Source organism: Pongo pygmaeus, chromosome 2 (assembly GCF_028885625.2).
Source record: "Pongo pygmaeus isolate AG05252 chromosome 2, NHGRI_mPonPyg2-v2.0_pri, whole genome shotgun sequence".
NCBI classification, from domain to species: Eukaryota; Metazoa; Chordata; class Mammalia; order Primates; family Hominidae; genus Pongo; species Pongo pygmaeus.
This window is the reverse complement of record NC_085930.1, coordinates 158,726,298-158,739,993: the sequence shown is the minus strand read 5'-3', so window position 1 is coordinate 158,739,993 and position 13,696 is coordinate 158,726,298. Positions and strand designations below refer to the sequence as shown.

At 34.1% G+C, this 13,696-nt stretch overlaps 1 protein-coding gene across 7 annotated transcripts in view; it reads right to left on the bottom strand.

Moving 5' to 3' along the window:
• RNF13 (ring finger protein 13) overlaps positions 1-13,696 on the bottom strand; it is a 166,184-nt gene that overhangs the window by 46,301 nt on the left and 106,187 nt on the right. For all 7 annotated transcript variants that reach the window (XM_063662338.1, XM_063662336.1, XM_063662340.1 and 4 more), the window contains 2 exons: positions 13,527-13,617; positions 3,626-3,731 (listed from right to left, as the gene is read on the bottom strand). In XM_063662338.1, the coding sequence (XP_063518408.1) occupies positions 3,626-3,731; positions 13,527-13,617 (197 nt within the window). The remainder of the gene's footprint in view (positions 1-3,625; positions 3,732-13,526; positions 13,618-13,696) is intronic.

The following is a 13,696-nucleotide window of genomic DNA, read 5'->3' as shown; positions in this document are numbered from 1 at the left end:
ATGTGTCAGAATTTCCTTCCTCAATAACACTGAATAATATTCCATTGTATGCATACTCCACATCTTGTTTATCCATCCATCCGTCAGTGCACACTTGGGTGCTTTCATCATTGGCTATTGTAAATAATATTGCTATGAACATGGTGTACAAATATCTATTCGAGTCTTTGCTTTGAATTCTTTTTGGTATATACCCAGAAGTGGAATTACCAGATCCATGTTTTATTTTTTGAGGAGTTGCCATACTGTCTTCTTTAGTGGTTGTTCATTCTACCTTCCTACCAACAGTGCTCAAGGGATTGTCTAGTTTTGATGTCAAGGTTATTCTGGCCCCATAAAACCAAAGCTTTCTTTTACCTGAATATTCAGATTGCTAATATTCTAGAATTTTTACATCGATATCCAAGTATAAAAAAGTAATCTATATTAGAAATCTGAATAATCCAGAGATGTAAGGACAAAATTTATACATCATAAACAGGATTTATCCCCAGAATATAAGGAATTTCAAAATTTACAAAGCATATTAATGTAACCCAACATAAACATGATAAAAGAGAGAAAAACGAATTATTATTACAACAGATAAAAAACATATAATCCAGTACCCATTTTAAAAAGTCAAGCAAATAAAAATCTGATTTATGTCCAGGATTTATACTGCTTTTTCCCCTTTATTTTCCCAAAAAATATAGCACAATGTTAAAGGAGGTACAACAACAGACATCCATTTCCTGTTCTTCACTTTTTTTTTTTTTTTTTTTTTTTTTTTTTGAGATGGAGTTTCGATCTTGTTGCCCAGGCTGGAGTGCAATGGCGTGATCTTGGCTCACTGCAACCTCTGCCTCCTGGGTGCAAATGATTCTCCTGCCTCAGCCTCCCGAGTAGCTGTGATTACAGACGCCTGCCACCATGCCCAGCTAAATTTTGTATTTTTAGTAGAGACGGGGTTTCACCATGTTGGCCAGGCTGGTCTTGAACTCCTGACCTCAGGTGATCCGCCCGCCTTGGCCTCCCAAAGTGCTGGGATTACAGGTGTGAGCCACCGCACCCGGCCCCGCTGCTCTTGCATTTCAAGGGAAGGCTTCTAGCATATCACCATTTAATAATGTTTATTTTAAGATTTTAGTCTATATTCTTTCTACAAGGATATTTACTTGTACTCCTGGTTTTCCAAGGGTATTTTTGTTTGTCTGTTTTTTGGTTTTCTAACTTACTCTCTACTTTCTTGCTTCTATGCTGAAACCCCAAGGGAATCAACAAACAAATTACCATAATGGAATCTGTTACATGATTACATGATTAATGACATGATTACATGATTAATATATAAAAATCGATAATGTCCCCTGACCAAACCTTGCTTTCTAAATATAGCTCTCTAATTAAAAAAAACCACGACTCCTTGGGAAAAGGTCTGATGCTAGGGCTGGGACAAGAAAAATATAAAAAATATAAGATGAACCTGAAGCATCTTATAGTACAAGGTAGTAGTCAAGAAGTGCTTAATAATAAAAAAAAAAAGGGATAGCATTGAATCAAAGGAACACAAGATCCAGCATGACAAGAGCCAAAGTTAAACAATTTAAAAACAATCAAAAAACAAAAATAATGTATGAATATTACTGGATTATAACCTAAGTATAAAATAAATATACATGAGTGCATACTAATATAAGTGGTTGAATAAATAAATGCTGAGAAGAGAAAAATCTTCCTTGCAGAAGAATTTCAAATAATGCAGATATGCCCTCCCCTTCCCACCTTAAGGGTGGGCTATACTTAGTGCCTCACTTCTAAAGAAAGAAAAGAGTAGAAAAAGGAAAAACTATTAACTTTATAAGTGGAGAAATTCAGCAAACACTACCTTAACCAAGGGATGAAGGTTAGCATCATCAGTGATGTTCTACAGATACCATATACCCCCAAATATGATGTGATGAGAAGGGCACTTCACGTCTGTGATACTCTTTTGAAAAACCTGTAGCCTTGTCTAATCATGAGAAAAAAATCAGGTTGAGAGACATTCTACAGGATACCTGGCTAGTACTCCTCAAAACTATCAAGGCCATGAAAAACAAGAACAGCAAAATTGTCATAGACCAGAGGGAAGACAGGATAATGAAATACAATGTGGTATCCTAGATTTGATCCTGGAACAGAAAGAGTACATTAATGAAAAACCTGGTAAAATCCAAAATGTGGAGTTTAGTTAATAGTAATGTACCAATGTCAGTTTCTTAGTTTTGACAAAAGTCTCCCGGCAATGTAAAATGTGAACAATGCAGGAAAGTAGATGACGGATGAACAGGAATTCTCTTCTTTGCAAACTTTCTGTAAATCTTAACATTATTCCAAAATTAAATGTTTAATAAAAAGCAATGCTCTAATACTCAATTATAAGAATAACCAATTATAAAATATAATTTCAAAAATCTCTTTTTTGGTAGCAAGAAAAACTTACTATATGTGTAATAAGTCTAAAAAAAGACATGCAAAACATTTATAGGAAAAAAATTATTTAACTGATGGAAAGACCTAAATAAGTAAATTTAAAAATACCATAGCATCATAGGAAGACTGAACATTTTAAAGATAGCATTTAATCTGTAAACTAATCTATGAATTCAATATAATAATAAATGTACTGAATATTAAAATACGTATTCTTTATGACAAAGAAGTTGGCAAGAAGAGTGGGACTGTTTTATATCTTTGCAAATCTATTTTAATATCTGTCCAAATAGAATACAGAGGGATTTTCAAACTGCTTCTGTTTTCAAATATTTTGATATTGCACATCATGTAGCCTCTAGAAATTTTTACTATACACCTCTAAAAGAATGAGAGTGACCAAAGGAAATACTACCTTAATATTATTGCATAATAATTTTGACCTTGCAGACCTACTAATAGTCTTGTGACCATATTTTGATAAGCACCGTTATGGAGAAATAATATGTCATTCCCCCTTAACCTTAAGCTCTCACATTATTTTTTTATACTTTAATATAAAAAATTGCAAACATACAGAAGAGTTGAATTTTATAATAAATACCCATATATCCACCTGGATTATATAATTAACATTTTACTATGCTTTTTGTCACATCTCTATTTACCCATCAATACATCTTACTTTTTCCTCTTATTTTTTTACAGTGTATTTTAAAGTAAGTTGCAGATATCAGTGTACTTTCCCTAAAATACTTTGGCATGCATATCATTACTAGGTCTAGTAAATTTTTTTTACAGTTCATTTTGAGGTAAAATTTACATATAATGAAATGTACAACACAACTAATTTTGTGAATCCAGACACATACCATGCATTTTTGCAACCCACATCTCTAACAAGATACAGAACACGACTGTCATCCCCCAAAAGTTCCCTTATACTCTTTTCAGTAAATTGATCACTTCTCTCTAACCACCCCCCCGAGGAAATCACCATTCTTACTTTTTCCTATTCACATTATATTTGTTTCTTCTAGAACTTCATATAAATGAATTTATACAATATGTACTCTTTTATGTACATATTGTTTAAATTCTCTCACTCAATACAATGTTTTAGATTCATCCATACTATTTTTTAAAAATTATTAAAAGTTAATGTACCTACCATGAAAATGACTATCAAGATGAGACAGATGCCCACTATAATAAGGAAGGGAATTAGGTAGTATTCCAAAGGAAGACTAAATTCTGGAACTAAGATAAGGTGGCCCCTAGAAGAAAACAAAAATCAATAATTGAGAAATGAAGAGTTGTCAAATTCTGATGTTAATTAAAAACAAGAAAAAATATTTTTAAAAACAGACATATAGACATTACAATTAAATCCACTACATACATTTCATTTTCTAAAATATGACTTTCAATAATTTAAGGAATGCTTTCTACATCTTTAAGTCTATTTTATATATTTTTCCTAATAGCATGCCTATATGATTAAACCGGGTAAAGAAAACTAGCCAATCAATACTGTCTATCCTGGAGATATGTTATTTATTTATTTATTTTATTTTACTTTATTTTCTCGAGATGGAGCCTTGTTCTGTTGCCCAGGCTGGAGTACAGTGGTGCAATCTCAGCTCACTGCAACCTCCACCTCCGGGGTTCAAGTGATTCTCCCACCTCAGCCTCCTGAGTAGCTGGGATTACAGGTGCCTGCCACCATACCCTGCTAATTTTTGTATTTTTATTAGTAGAGAGGGTTTTGCCATGTTGGCCAGGGTGGTCTTGAATTCTTGACCTCAGGTGATCCGCCTGCCTTGGCCTCCCAAAGTGCTGGGATTACAGGCGTGAGCCACCACGGCAGGTCTAGAGATGTTGTTTATTGAATTTAGTAACTGGGGCAAAAGTTATATTTTATATGTAAAATCATGGTAGTACCTTGGGTACCAAAAAGAACCTCCACCTCAATCAAATTACTATTCATAAGTTCTTCCTATGGAAAAACTCTAGAGTCAGTATTGATAAAAATTATACTGTTTCCTCCCTATCTGCTTTACGTGTATCTGTTGTGTCAGGTACAATGGATACAGGTCCTATACTCTACAATTATCTATGAGATATGGAATGAAAAACTGGTCAAATAATTCATAAGAGTTATGGCTTCCTGTATATCCCCCACCTTCTCCACCACTGGACTGAAAAAAACTACAGAAATGTGTATGTTGTAAGGTGGGGAATAGGAAATGCTACATGCCTTAATTCTCATTTATCGTTAACCATGTTATTACTGTGACATTATCATTACAAAAATTGACAGGGACCCATGAAATAAAACTGTAATCAGAATAAGCACATCATTTGTGTTGCATGAGGAAATTTTAACATGGCATCAAAGCTCTGCATTAAAAATATCCTTAGTTTAGGGAAGAGTCTATATAATGTTCGGTAATATGACAGATATGACAGATGACTCCATTGGGTCCACTGTGCTACTAGACTAGTATGGTGCCAGCAAAGCTACTCTGTTATCCACTGCTAGTTAATTTTTTAAGTAGTAAAGCCAGCTATTTCATAACAGAAAGGTTCAATGCAAAACAATCGTTCTCAGTATAAAGGAAAATAAAAACAAATTTACTCCTTTCCTCATACAGAGGTGCTTAGGACACCATAGCACTTAAGACAAATAACATGTATGCAACTTATTTTTTTCCGAGACTATTTTTAAATCTTCATGCTATTATTTCTTATACACTCACACAAGGGGCTCTATCAAGCTTCAACAAACAAAAAAGAAAATACCAGGAATTTACCCCAATAATTTAAACTTTCCAAAAATTGCTACGATTGCTAGAATACAAGTAGCTTTTTACTTCACTTTCCAGCAGAATGGGGGATGACAAAGGATTTCACACACATTTGTATAGCTTTGCACAAAATACTAAAGTAACTAATATATCATCAGTGTAAAAAAGAAAATCAGCAGCAGCAGGGCCTAAGCTGCTCTATTTGATACCATCTCTTCCAGCACGAGGCCAGCCAGCTCTGCAAATAAAATCCCTGTTCCTGGCACATACCCTCTGAAACTGCCCTGAGCCAGTGGTACCACTTTTAAGTATAAGAGCCTTTCCATGAGACGCTAATCCTCTATAACCTCCCTACCCCACAGCCACTAACCTGCTATAAATAAACACTGTCAGGGTTTAGAAGCCAGACTATTGCATATCCTAAATTCAACCCATTGTAACTTAGTATCTCAGCAGTAGGAAGGCTTACAACTCTCGTGTTCTGTTTTTTTTTTCCTTCTCTTTTTATGTTTATGACTTCCTAAGGCACATTCAGCCTTGATGAGATAAATAAATCCTGTCCTATGAGACAAGCCCCAGGGTTGCTCAGAAATAAACAGAGCTTCTAGGTGAGAAGGAGCAAGCTAAAAGAACAAATCAAGAAGTCCCAGTGAACTAGGAACTTCCTGTGTGCTTGTAACTATAGAAATGGAATCAATTTCAGAATTTCCCAGTAAGCATTATGCTAAGATTCATACGCCCAGGTTCTAAATCTAATATTCCACATATCCTATTAATGCTTTCCATTATAAACTAAATACCATTTTAGTTTACTGTCAAGATATATTGTGAGGATTTTAAAGGGTCAACAATTGATAAAAGATTCTGAGCATCTCGCCTGTAATCCCAGCACTTTGGGAGGCCACGGTGGGTGGATCACTTGAGGCCACAGGAGTTTGAGACCAGCCTGGCCAACATGGCAAAACCCCGTCTCTACTAAAAATACAAAAAAAAAAAATTAACCAGGCATAGTGGCCAGCACCCCTGGGCTGTAGTCCCAGCTACCCCAGGGGCTAAGGCTGGAACCTTAGCTTGAACCCAGGAGGCAGAGGTTGCAGTGAGCTGAGATCGCACCACTGCATTCCAACCTGGGTGACATAGTGAGGCTCTGTCTCAAAAAAAAAAAAAAAAAAAAAAAAAAGGTTTTGAGCATCTTGAATCAAAAGCTCAATGTACACTCAAGATACTGTTTTTTTCTTAACCAAATTGCTAATGGTGGATGTAGTGATAGTGATGATACAGGGAACTACAACAGAACTACAATGTAATTTCAGTCCTCTGGCTCCATTTCTATTTCTTCTGTCAGCCCAGGTCTCCCACAGCTGAACTTGCAGACTTATCCTTGCCCTAGTCCCAGATTAATCTGTATTTGAGGAAGAAGGTATTTAAACAGGTTAAGTATCCTACCACACTGCCTCCATGTCCATGCCTAAATACAGCACATCTCATGAGCTCTGCAGCTAAGATTTGATCATTGAAGCAGAGTCCTAAGCAACCCAGAAAATAAGGTCTTATTTTCCTTTGTGTGACTTCCCAGGCTAATTTCAAACCAGCTGCCTAGGCTTAAGCTTGATAATAATAACCTGTCTAATTTCCCCATCCTTCTGTTGACACATGAAGTCTTGTCTGTTCTTTTCTGACATCCAACCCCCACCAATCAAACTACTGAGCCTCAGTGGATTTACAGCCACACAGCAGAGCCTTCTGTCTATAGATCAGCTTTCCAGGCAATAACCTGTATTCAGCCCAACTGCTGGATATCCCCACCATTTCATCCGACTACTTGCTTGAACTTGCTCCTTTCAGACAAAGCTCACAGCTGCCTCATTAAACATCTTACATCACTTAATAAACAGGCTCTGTGCTCAGCCCTGTGTCCCCATTTACTGCCAGTGCACTGCTCTGTCTTCTTGAGGAATTCTGAGGTAGCATAAAAGCAGTTTAATTTCATTAGAATTTACTATCTACTGTGATATAGTCAATGGGCCCGGTGCTAGGGATTAAATGTGAAAAAATAGAATCCCTAACCATCAGAGAGAATATAGAAATCTTAAAGGAACCTCAATATTCTTTGTTCTAACTCTTCATTTTCAAAAGTGAAAATATGTCCATGAAGATTAAATACCCTCCCAAAGGCCACACCCCAGCAATCCCTCCAGTGAACTGCACTCTGATCAAAAACAAGCTTTGTCTCTGCCCACAACTTGTAAAAGTTGTATGTTATCCAATAATTTGCCTTCCCTAATTAAAGCTACAAAATGCTTCTAGAATTTAAGTTTTTAAAAGACCAAAATTGACAAAGGACATCAAACAGTTTATGAAACTATTCCCTGTGAATAAAGAAATGCTAATCGGACCAACTCATTTTCTTCTTGTCAGATTGGGAGGTCATAAAAAGACTGATAATATGTATTTCTGGCAAGAGTAGGGGAAAACACTGGCTTTCCTAAAATGTTGGTGGAAACATAACTGGTTCCCCTTTTTAAAGAGCAATATGACAATTGTTTACTGAAATTTAAAACTGTTTCTCCTTAATCAAAAAATTCCACTTTTAGGTGCTTTTGCTAAAGAAACATTTGTGCAATTGCACATAGTATATGGTCAAGGATATCATTATGGCACTTTCTGTAATAGACAAGAATTGGAAGGTAAGCGTTAACATTTATGAAGCATTTACTATGTCCCAGGTATTCTTCTAAGAATTTTATTAATGTGTTTAATCCTTCCAGCAATGCTATATGCTGTAGGTTCTATTATTGTTCACATTTCAATGAGGAGAGAGGCTACGGCCCAGAGATAATAAATTTTTTGTTGAAGATCACACAGCTAAGAAGTTGGAAGCTAGGATTTGAATCCACACAGCTCTTACTCCAGAGGTCATGCTTATAGCCAGTGGCTTACTGGCAAAGTAAATTAGAATATATCTAAACAATGGACTATTGTTAAATCCAGAATATATCATCCTTTTTAAAAGCAGTTAAAAGAGTGAACAGTAGCTAAAAAGAATAATGGATGAATAATAATTGATGAATACTTCATTAATATGACAAAAAACCAGAATCTTACTTAAAGAGGAAATGAGAAGCTTTCTTACTAAAGGGAGTAACAAGGGAAAGATGCCTATCTCTACTACTATTTAACATGGTGTTAAAGTTATTACCAATGCAATTAGATAAGGCAAAGCAATTAGAAGCATAAGAATTGGAAAGGAAAAGATAAAACTATTCCTATTTATATGAAAAAACTGCTACCAACAGTAAGAGAATTTAGTCAAATTGCAGGTTATAATATCCATACTCAAAAATGAGCTTTCAGCTGTACAAATAAAAACCAGTGAGTAGATGTAATGAACGAGGAGACTCCACTTATGATAGCAAACAATAAAATATCTTGGCATAAATTTAACAAGAAATGTTTATCTCACATAGATTTTGGACTAAAAAAACTAAACAAAGCTGAATACATAAAAACAGAATTGGCTGGGCGAAGTGGCTTACTCACACCTGTAATCCCAGCACTTTGTGGGGCTGAGGCGGGCAGATTGCTTGAGTCCAGGAGTTCAAGACCAGCCTTGGCAACATGGCAAAACCCCAGCTCTACTAAAAATACAAAAAATTCGCTGGGCAAGGTGGTGCATGCCTGTGGTCCTAGCTACTCAGAAGGCTGCAGTGGGAGGATCACCTGAGCCTCGGAGATCAAGGCTGCAGTGAACTGGCGCCACTGCAGTCCAGCCTGTGCAACTGGAGTGAGACCCTTTCTAAATTGAAAAAAAAAAAAAAAAAGCAGAATTGAACAAATGAAAGGACATACCACACTCTTGAATAAGGAGACTTATCCTAAAAATGTCAATTCTTCCTAAATTAATTTATGAATATAATGTAATCTCAATAAAAATCTCATCAGGTTTTTCTGAAGCTAGACCAGTTGATTATTAAATTCCTTTGGCAGGAAAAACTGGAACCCTCATACATTGCTGGTGTGAATATAAATTGGTGAAGGCACTTTGGGAAAAAGTCTAGCAGTTCCTCAAAGTGTTAAACATAGAGTTACCACATAATGCAACAATTCCATTCTAGGTATATACCAAAGAGAAATAAAAACATATGCACATGTAAAAATTTGTGCACAAATAGTGAAAAAAGCATTATTCGTAATAGCCAAGTTGTGGAAACAAGCTAAATGTCCACCCATAAACTGATGAATAGATAAACAAAACGTGGTATATCCATACAATGGAAAACTATTCAGCAATAAAAAGAATAAAGTACCAATACATGCTACAATATGATGAACCTTGAAAACACTACACTAAATGAAAAAAAATCATACAATATTATATGATTCCATTTATGTGAAATAACCAGAATAGACAAATCCATAAAGACAGAAAGTAGATTAGTGATTGCCTGGGGCTGGAGTGGACGAAGAAGGACTGGGGAACAGGAAGTGACTGCAAATGTGTACGGGGTTTCTACTTGGGATACTGAAAAAGTTCTAAAATTAGAATGTGATGATGGTTGCAGAATTCTATAAATACACTCAAATCACTGAATTTTACACTTTAAATGGGTAAACCTTATGGTATGTGAGATATATCTTAATAAAATTGTTTTAAAAATTTCATTGGGAAGGACAAAAAAAAACCCATTGGAATAACTGATGGCTATTTGGAAAAAGATTTCATTGGATCCATTCTTCAAGCCATATATAGGATAAATTACAAATGAACCAGAGATTTAATGTTAAAAACAAAATCATACAAGTATAAACGTGGGTGAATTCCTCTATAACACAGGAGTAGGGAAAACTTCATTAAGACTCAAGATCAACAGCCCAAGGGAAGAGAGATTTGATTTTTGGTTACATTAAAAAAAAACTAACACCATAGTGAAATAAAAATTTCAAAATACAAAAAAAAATTGTAATATTAAAAAATAAAGGACCAACACACCTAATAAAATACAGAAGTTCTAAAAATAGGGAAGAAAATGACCAATAATCTAATAGGAAAAACTGGCCTAGAGGTAAACAGCTAATAAAAAATAAAAGTAGTGCTTAAGCCTAAGAAAAAAATGCTCAAATGTGCTTGTAATATGAGAAATACACATGAAAACTATAATAGAATACCATTTCTCACCTATCTGATTAGTAAAAATAAAAAAATCTGACAACAACTTTGTTGGTGAGGGTACAATAAAAGAGACACCCTCATAAACTGTTGGCATGACCCTTATGGATGGGAAATGACAATATCTAGCAAAAATACATATACATTTAACCTCTGAACTAGCAATCCCACTTCTAGAAATCTACTCCAAAAGTATACTGGCAAAAACATGAAAACATTTAGGCATAAGGTTATGCATTACAGCAGTATTTATAATTACAAAATAACATAACCGATTCAAATGCTGATCAACAGGGGACTGGCTGATTAAACTGGAACATCCACAAAATAAGAGTTCTATGCAGCTGTACAAAAGAATGAAAAATATCTCTATCTACTCAAGGATAAATGATTAAGTCAAAAGCAGGATGGGGAATACTGTTTATGCAGTAAGGGTAGAAGATAGGGGAGAGGAGATATATATTTTCCTACATATTTTTAAACTTAATGAACTAAAGAATAAATTAAAATCTTTTTTAATTGTTACTTATAAGGTAGGGAGAGGAACAAGATGGACAAGATGGATGATACTTAGAATCTGAACTTCTTTGAATATACATTGTTTCACTGATTTTGAGTTAAAGTTTATATATAATTTTTAAAATTACACTTGGGGGTAAGGGGAGCAATCTCCAAACTCTGAAAGCAAATGAATCAAATAAACCTGTGTTTTCAATTTATAACATCAGCACACAGACTATTTCACTTATCTTTTAAAAAAAGAATTTGCCTGTAGCCCCCAGCTGCTGGGGAGGCTGAGGTAGGAGGATCGCTTGAGATCAGGAGGCAGAGGTTGCAGTGAGTTGAGATCATGCCACTGCACTCCAGCCTGAGCAACAGAGTAACAGCCTGTCTCAAAAATAATAATAATAATGATAATAATTTAACTTTATCTATTATGACATACTCTAAGCAGAGAAAGAACTGTTTTTTAAAAAATGTTGGTAATAGCATTGATATTCTTCTTCTGAGTCTGTTGTATACGTACTTTACAATTAGAAAAGACAATATATTATTATGTTGGTGTCTTTCAGCATAGAAAAATAAAATACCCATTTAAGATCAATAAAGTAAAAATTCTAGACCTTTGAATTTAAATTGGAAGCAACAGTATATACTCATGATTTATTGTATCTTTAAAAGCCATATATATTTCCTAGTTCTGCCCACTGAAAGAAAGAGAGGGGGCTTGAGGGTAAAGTAGGTGGTAGACAGATAATAAATAGACAGACTGATAAATAGATAGATGATAGGTACAGGTAGGTAGGTAGGTAGGTAGGTAGATAGATAGATAGATAGATAGATAGATAGATAGATAGATAGAGTAGATCTTTATGTACAGGTCTACAATTCCTTATGACCAATTCTAAAACCTAAAAAGCTTTAAAAAATAACGTTTGCAATTCATTTGACAGTCAACTTGAAGTGAACTGACATGAAAAAATAGCCATATATTTACTGCAGATACATTAATTTGTTTGATTATGGGGTGTTGCCTCAAATTCTATTTGGAATGTTATTTAACTTTTTAAAATTCAAACATTTTTCAATGCCACAATATATCTGTAGCCAAGAGGTGGGATAAGAGAGTTTGTAAACTTGTATTCACCTGGAAAGGGTCAAAACATTAAGTAAATAAAGCAGGTTACAAATTATTAGGTACTGTATGGTTCCATTTTATGAGCATGTGATCACTAATTAAGGTGAATAATCAAATATGGGGAAAAACAAAGGGCTTTTTAAAAAACAGTAGTTGTTAAACAATAGTGTCATATAGAGACTTTCACTTTAAATGTTTCGTATTTCAATTTTTCCATATTTTGCTAGTATCTATATATTGCTTTTTAATTTAAAAAGTATGGTTTTATAATTAAAAACAAAAAATACTCTTTAAAATACATATTAAAATATATAGAATATTCTAAATGAGGGAGCAATATTGAGGTAAAAGCAAGTACTAATTCTCCCCTCTTTTAACCAAGCAAATACGGCTGACAAAACACCACTTTGCATAATTGTTTTTTGATACAACTTCCAAAATTACATTCCTTAACTTAAAAATATGTTCTGAGCATATAATATGTGAACAGTATTTTAAATATCAACACTGTAGTGGGGAACTAACAATAACAGTAAACAGAAAACCTTGCCCTCTTCTTTTTATGCATTTTCAAACAGAAATATTCCTGGATTTCTTTTCCCCCTAAATAATTAGAATCGGATTTCATTGTGCCAGTTTCCTCTTCTGGCAAATGTAGATAATAAGTGATAATAATAACAACCACTAGAGGGTTGTTGTGAGGATTAAATGGATAACAAAATGTAGAAGTCTTGCTTTCATGAGTGCCCAGCTTTGCTAAATGCTCAATAAATATTTGCTGCTTTTATTATTATTTTTGTTGTTGTTCCTCTTAGACCAAAGTCTGTTCTGCTCAACTACGTTTTGGGGATCTGTGTCATGGAAGTTCTGAAGTGTTCATTGTACCATTTTCTCTCTGTTTTCTGTATTAGCTGAGACAGCTGTGCCTTAAGTTAATTTCAATCTGTATATTATCTTTGTAATGAGATTATTTTGTGGGGGTAGGGGAGAAGAGTTTCATATAAAAGTTCTCATTCAAATCAAGCTTCTAAAACTTGAAAACTGACTTTTTGCCTTTGTAAATGTTAGTCACTTAACACAATGTTTTGGATTCTGTGTTTATAATATATAAAATATCTTTTTAGTAATATACAAACATTTCTTAATAGAAAATGTCATATAAGCATAAATTGCATTGTTTTAAAATACCAGTAGTTTGATTAAACTTTAAAATGAAAAGTTATCTTTTTAGCAACAAGAGTGACTTACTCTCACTAGCATGAATATATTTTCAACATAATCATACAAAGTAGTAAAATACTTTAAAATACGTCTTAAAAGCATAATGATTTAAAAAGGGATAATTTAGCACTACAGAGTTCATTCTGAAACATAATCTTGATTACAATATTATATAATTCTACCTTAATATAAAGCAGAATTTTAAGCAACATGATTTTTTATATCCATTACTTACCCTTTTTCATATGTGAATTCATCTTTCAGAGAATTAGCTGATGATTCACCAATAAAGACAGATGGAATGTCAATTTTCTTTAGTACCTCAACTGTATAAAAGAATAATGAAATTATTCTTAAAAGCCCATATTTAGTGTATAATCAACTTAACTTTCTTCATAATAGCAG